Source organism: Rutidosis leptorrhynchoides, chromosome 6 (genome assembly GCF_046630445.1).
Source record: "Rutidosis leptorrhynchoides isolate AG116_Rl617_1_P2 chromosome 6, CSIRO_AGI_Rlap_v1, whole genome shotgun sequence".
NCBI classification, from domain to species: domain Eukaryota; kingdom Viridiplantae; phylum Streptophyta; class Magnoliopsida; order Asterales; family Asteraceae; genus Rutidosis; species Rutidosis leptorrhynchoides.
Window position 1 is genome coordinate 443,639,415 of NC_092338.1, and position 7,781 is coordinate 443,647,195.

The 7,781-nt window shown below is 31.7% G+C and overlaps 1 protein-coding gene across 1 annotated transcript; it reads right to left on the reverse strand.

Moving 5' to 3' along the window:
• Nucleotides 1-565: 565 nt before the first annotated feature.
• LOC139851518 (probable alkaline/neutral invertase B) lies at nt 566-4,866 on the reverse strand. Its single transcript, XM_071840595.1, has 5 exons — nt 4,811-4,866; nt 3,413-3,910; nt 2,894-3,325; nt 1,805-2,363; nt 566-972 (listed from the first exon to the last, which is right to left on the reverse strand). The coding sequence occupies exons 2-5, from the start codon at nt 3,803-3,805 to the stop codon at nt 677-679; spliced, it is 1,680 nt and encodes a 559-aa protein (XP_071696696.1). The 5' UTR covers nt 3,806-3,910; nt 4,811-4,866; the 3' UTR covers nt 566-676.
• Between the last annotated feature and the right edge of the window lie 2,915 nt (nt 4,867-7,781).

Consider the following 7,781-nt stretch of genomic DNA (forward strand, 5'->3'; position numbering starts at 1 on the left):
TGCTAGTATTACTTGCAGCCATCTCTGATGTAATGGTGCAATTAATATCTAATATGCTAATTAAGTGTATAACTGTTAGAAAGGGAGGTTATATTTTCACTCTTTCATTTACTTGTTTCACCATAATTTGATGTTATTCTTCCCAATATATCCCTTGATAACTACAATAAAAAGATTATGTAGCTTTTCATTAAGGATATATTAGAGAATTTAGGTGGAAAAATTAATTGTGATGGTCATTTCCCTTTTAGAAATAACATCTTACCTATGTCAATCTATATTATGAATGTTTCTGGCATGATCTTAAATGGCATGTTTCTACGTATAACTTGTAATGACTCTAACAATCACATAAAATTCTTGGAGATTTGGTTTTTTGTGTGTTAGCATAGTATATCACGTTGAATTTCAAAATTTACACGAACTGATAATCGAAATTGTGATATTTTTATTATAATCAAACGAAATCAATAAAACCATAAGGGTACACAAAGTTAAAACTCAATAAAGATACAATAGACTCAAATTATTGTGAAGCATATGTTCAAAGAAACTTCATATTTGCATCTTTTCTACAAACCAGCATCAATTATGTCCACTGGAAAAATCTATAAACTGAAACAGAAAGCCTAACGGAAAATAACTGAATCTTACAAATATGAAAAAGAATGGAAAATTAACAAGTCCAGGAAGATGATCTTTTGATGGTAGTTTTCATCTGTTTGTCTTCTTCAAGTGCTATCATACCTAAATGAGATGGATCCTCTAGCATCATTTTGGCCACCAAATAACCTGCAATTGACCAAGTTTGATGCTTTCGTGCCTGTTTTCCAATGTACCTACCATTCTTTCCATCATAATATTCTGGCCACCCGTCCTTTGCCAACCTAAGTTCCGCCACCTCAATCGCACGTCTCGCAATTTGGGGGCGTCCCACCTTTATACATGCAGCTGTGACCAACCATAAGAGCACTGCAACCCACAACAAATTATATCAAGATAATTTCAAAGGAATCAGATACGTGTGAAATTAGGAGACTTGACATAGTATCGTATTAAAGCCATGTATGTCGAAATTTTAAGTTACACACTTAGTTGGAAGACACTACTAGTTTTTCCAAAGTCGACTAATTAGAATATACTATCTAATTTTATATGCATTAACCCTCCTCCTTTGTAGCTAGTAAAGCATGATACTCTGCTTCATAAAGAGTCTTTGACTGACATTTGAGGATCACAAAACTCATTTTCAAATTTGGTGTTTTTACGAGCTTTCCAATTTTTAGTATATTTTTGGCAAGTACTATATGGTCGATAAGAAATTCCTAATGTCAAAGAAAGCCTGTCATAATGAATGTGAGCCTCAAATTGGAAAGCCAGTTTAATATAATGTCACTTGCACATGATATAGACAATCCAGTTTGGAATAATGAGATGAAACACTCTGTTATGAAAATGTGTACGCATCTGACTTTAAGGATCAAAAGTAGATCAAAACTAGTACTTCTCACTTCAAAACTCTTAAGAAATTTGACATTAAAAAAAAACTTCGACTTCCATAAGAAATCTCAATTCGGAAACACCTCAAAAAAAAAAAAAAAAAAAAAAAATCTTAACTCAGAAATGATTAGCTTTAATTTTCATAAATATATAAGGCATTATGCCAAAACCAACACAATTAGAATTCAACTTCATAGCTACACTGTAGCTTAAGTCATCTTATATTGACTAAGTTTTGAGAATCTCATCATCAAAATGAAGTGATGACCACATTTAACAGAAAGAAACGCATATAATGTTGTACCTGGCCACGATCCTCCATTGTGATAACTCCATCTAGTGTTCTTGGGATCACATCCAGTAATAATCCTCCAATCATGGCTTTCAATGGCAGGATAACAAACCTTCACCGGCATATCACCAACCAACTCATCCCATCTAGATTCTATAAGATCCATGATCGCCGTCGACTGTTCAGGTGTCGCCAAAGAAGAAAGAATAGCTACACAGTTTCCCAAACAGAACCAACGAAAGTCCATATTCGAGGGCCCCACGTTTCCAAGAAAGTATCCCCCTTGAGTTGGCATAAAGTCAAAAACCCATTCTGGAAGGGAGTCGGGCATCACGTTAAACTTGTTGACAGCAGTATGAGAATACTCTTCCGTTTTGTAACGATATATGTCATTCAGATGCTTCATGTCTAACCAAAAGTAGCTTCTCATGTGAAAACTTAAAGCATGAAGTCGCTTTCCAATTCGCTCAATAAGTTCTTTTCCTTGAGCATCTTGCTTGAGTAAAAGTAAAGCACATCTTAATGCCATGAAGAAAAGCGCTTGTATCTCTATCGGATATCCGTACACACCCTGCATATGAATGCACGTTTATATATGTATGTGTATGTATATGCAAGTCTAGAGCCAGACCAATAAAAAATATGGTACCTGATAACTCATAATACAGGTGGCAATTTCGACCCACTTACTTAAAAATGGGAAAGTTCAGATGGTCTGTCATCTCTAATGGACATATAACTTATAGTATTCAGTAAAACACTATACAAATACATCTAAAGTCGCCTAAATGGAACTTAATGCATCTATATCATTTAATTAAAATAACAGTAGATTAATGTGGTAATTATATAACTTATGTGATCAGATTTGAGACCCTTAAATATGTTTAATTTTTTTTAGAGAACTGTGTAGAAAAATAGACTCATTTAGACCCAAACCCATTTTAAAACACCATGTAACCAGCCCAACTGGCCATTTTTGCATCCCTAAATACATAGGCTTACATTTTTTCAACATGTTTTACATTCAGAGACAGGTCCAACTTTCCATTTTAATCTAAAGAATCCAGAAAAAATAACTTTCACATGGTAGAAACTCACCATTCTTCGATCAATCATCGAGCATCCATCGGCGCAAAGAAGGGTCGGGAACGTATCAAATCCCTCAGAAAGACATAGCGCAAGTATCAACCGCATACCTTTCTGGCATTCTGGCATTTCGGCCAACGAAGCATCTCCGGTCGATTTCGTATAAGCACGGAGCAATATGATCCACCAAAAACCTGAATCAATAGGTGCAACTCGTCCTATAGCACTCTCACCAAAATCAGCCATTAATGTCTCAGTATTACGAACCGGATCATGAAGTACCTTAAAACTAGCTGGCATCACACCCTCCCCTAATTGGAATCGATCAATTCTTTTCTCCCATGATTGTAGCCGCAGTGTCTTTAGAAGAAAATTCTTGACAATTTCAGGTTCCCCGTTCATCAAGAATGCTAAACCACTTGGAACAAAATCTCTGACAAAAACCTAAACACAAAAATATAAATAGTCACAAAGTGAAAGTACATGGCCTGATAAAACGCAAGAAACAAATGTATATTAAGGAGGGTTTACCTGATCGTAATTTAGTTTCTCGTCAGAGTTGTCAAGTGCTGCAATAGTCCCGACTGGTTGACCTCGAAAGTACACCATCGTCTTCCTCAAAGACTCCCAAGCCTCAATAAACATCGGATGTGGTTCGAACCCATTTTGAGACCTAGGGGTATTGAAGGACGATCTTTTACTTGGCGAGAAAATGCTCTCGAGGTCTATTTGTCTTTGACCATTTTCCAATCGTGATGAGAAACGGGGTGATGCCTCAGCAAGCGACCTCTCGTCAAAAGATCTCTGTCTCTCCAAATTCAAGTGTCTAGGCTTATCTTGTAGCTTAGAGAAATCGAAATCAGTATCACAATCACCATTACTCAAACTTTCGTTTTGGGTCAAATCCCCTGATGCCACAGACATTGTTGAATGCAATGTTGATCTATAGGCTCAGTGACCTGCATTTTGTTCAAGATAGTTGAGTCATCATATCAAACACGCCAACTTCACAAAATCAATCATCTACATCTACATAATATTTTGGAGCAAATCAAGATTCAAGATATCATTCAATTTATACAAAAATTAGTGCAGACATTTTATCAAACACGTTGATTACAAATAACTGAACATATACAGATTCTTTAATGAAAAGAGATAAACTGTGAACACCTTCAACACGAATATTAATAGATACAATTGAACGAATAGTAGATGTTAAACTCGCATCATAATTTGAAATCACATGAAAATTAATAATAATAAAAAAAAAAAAAGGCCGTATTACATACAAAATTACATGCATATCAGGCCTCAATTTCGACTGATAACATCAAAATCCATAAATTATAAACAATTATATGCAAAAGAAACCCTAAAATTAAAAATATTGAGTACCAGCTAGTGAAAGCACATCACGGCTTAAAACCCCTAATTCAGTTTCATGTGGAATGGATATCAACAATTAATGCCAATGTACAACCAGAATAGCTCACTGTATAACTAAATATCTGACAGCACCAATTGATTCACATCCCTGATATATAGGCATCAACAATTTAAAAATGGTAACGACATTGTACAACCAAATTAAGCTAACAGTACCACCGATAATTAAACAAATGAACACCAACATTCATTCGGATTTTTAATAAACGGAGAATAACAAAATTAAACACTTATTAGCACCGTAGACTATTGCGTTCCGTACAAAATTATAATTATATACACAAGATACAGATTACGAAGCTTTAGAATTTATCCAAATTAACGTCGGAAAAAGAAAAAACTGCCAAAATATGATCGAAATACAGATGACGAAACTTCACATACATCGAAATTAACGTCCTAACAATTCAACAAACTACTGTATCATATAAAAACGCTGATCATGCTTTATGCTAACTAAATAAGTAAAGGCTCGCTTACTGTAAGAATCGAGAGACATAACAACATCAGACGTGAATGTGGATATAAAACTAGATATATACATTATATATATACACACATATACGTATATATTTATACAGACAAAAAGCAGCAAGTGTATAATATTATTGATCATGCTGAATAGTAACAAAATTTAATAAGTTAAAGTTACTGCAGCCTGCAGGAAAGCGATGTCAAATTATTCAGTGAACGAGCAGGTAGGTCAGGTCAGACGGTGAATCAGAGAATGTGATATGAATATATATAAATAATAAATAAATTGATTATATAAAAGCAAAGATATATATAGATATAATAGAAGATATTATTGTTACAGTGTTATTATATTAGGAGTATTACTATCGATCTATATAGTCATATAAAGCTCTAAAATGATGATGTCATCATTAAGCTAATTACCCTTTAATTTTCATAATGACGATGTCATAATTTTATATTAATTTAATTGAAAAAATAATACGAAATCTTTTATAAAAGAAAATACCAATCTCTCCTAAATTGTAAAATCTTTCTACAGAACACCCATATTTTAAAGCATATTGTAGAACTTTTATATAATAATTCTATTTTAATTTTCTAAAAAGTTTAAAAGGCATTTATTACTACTACTAATAATAATTATTATTAAAAATATAAATACTCAACTTTAAGCGAACTTTATTATTATTATTTACTTTTAATATAATAATTATAATTATAATTATTATATTATCAATATTCAAATATGGATTTTTTTTTTTTACGAAATTAATTACGTTAGATATGTATACGAAAATACATGTCTCTATATATTTGTAGAAACGACAAGTTTCTTAGTCAAAAGGGTCATTAAAATAAATGACTTTAGCATTTACATTCATTTAATACCTAAAACATGTCATTAAATTGTTTCGTTTAAACAAACTCGTGATTTCACGGGTCATTTCACTAGTAATATATATAAAGCTCTAAAATGATGATGTCATCATTAAGCTAATTACCCTTTACTTTTCATAATGATGATGTCATAATTATATATTAATTTAATTAAAAAAATAATACGAAATCTTTTATAAAAATGAAATATTAATCTCTCTTAAATTGTAATTTTATTTTCTAAAAAATTTAAAAGGCATTTATTATTATTACTATTAAACATATAAATATAAAAATACTCAACTTTGAGCGAACTTTATATTTGTAAAATCAACGACAAGTTTCTTAGTCGGAATCCGTGATTCCACGGGGCAATAAACTAAATGACTTTAACATTTATGTTTGTAAAATCAACGACAAGTTTCTTAGTCGGAATCCATGGTTCCACGTGGCAATAAACTAAATGACTTTAACATTTACATTCACTTAATACCTAAAACATATCATTAAACTGTTTCGTTTAAAAAACCGTGTTTCCACGGGTCATTTGTGACGACCCAGGAATTTCCGACTAAATTTAAACTTAATCTTTTCGATACGATAAGCAATGTATGTAATGTTGAGTCTAGAAAATTTTGAAACGATGTTCATATATTCAATTGACCTTTGACTGCTCTCGACGATTCACGAACAATTAATTGTAAATAGATATATGTGTAGGTATATATAAATAATAATTTGAAATATAATCTGAGATATTATATGTTGTTGTTATTAAAAATTAATAAAATAAAAATAGGATATTATAATAATTATTATTTAAAATATATCTCTATATATAAATAAAGTATATTAAAAATAAATATTAAATAATTGTATTACTCGTTTGATGTTTCGATTGATATTAAGCAAGTTAAATTCAAACTTATGTAATTTTAAAATAAACGGTGATACGAAAATGAGTTCTATAAATTTTAGGCTTATTAAAAATGTATTTAGGAACTATTTGTTAAGTTTTAACACTTTTTAGATTTTACCCAGAAATGAGAGGGACAGTTGATGTAATTTTTATTTATTAAATTAATGATCAAATTTTATACCATAATGAGCAAAATAAATAAATATAATTAATTTTAAAATATGGGATGTTTATGAAGACTTTTATTCGCCACTAATTAACAACGGAGCACGAAATAATATCCGTATAAAATAACAATAGCTTCCTGTTTACTTATGCCGAAGCCCACTTTCCATTTGTTGGGCCTAATGACGAACTAGTTTATAGCGAGTTACGATAATCTTGATGATGTTACGATTATGATTCATGATATATGTAAGACTAGACGATGATGATGTAAGATGATGATAATGATCATAAAGATGACAATGTATATTGATTATGATAAAGCCGCATGAAAATGATAATGTTAATATGATACATGAAATCATGAGGGTGATAATGATATAGATGTGATCGATGATGTAGTGACCCGTCCTAATCCATCCGGACAAAGTCCATATCGATTACAAATGATTCACAACGGTTGATTACATCGCGAGGTACTTGACCTCTATATGATACATTTTACAAACATTGCATTCGTTTTTGAAAAGAATTACATCGAAAGTTGACGGCAGGCATACCATTTCATAATATATCTAACTATAATTGACTTAATAATAATCTTGATGAACTCGACGACTCGAATGCAACGTCTTTTGAAATATGTCATGAATGACTCCAAGTAATATCTTTAAAATGAGCAATTGTACAGCGGAAGATTTCTTTAGTACCTGAGAATAAACATGCTTTAAAGTGTCAACCAAAAGGTTGGTGAGTTCATTAGTTTATCATAACCATTCACTTCCATCATTTTAATAGACCACAAGATTTTCATTTCTCATAAATATATGTCCCATGCATAGAGACGAAAATAATCATTCATATGGATTGAACACCTGGTAACCGACATTCACAATATGCATATAAGAATATCTCCATCATTCCGGGATCCTCCTTCGGACATGATATAAATTTCGAAGTACTAAAGCATCCGGTACTTTGGATGGGGCTTGTTGGGCCCAATAGATCTAT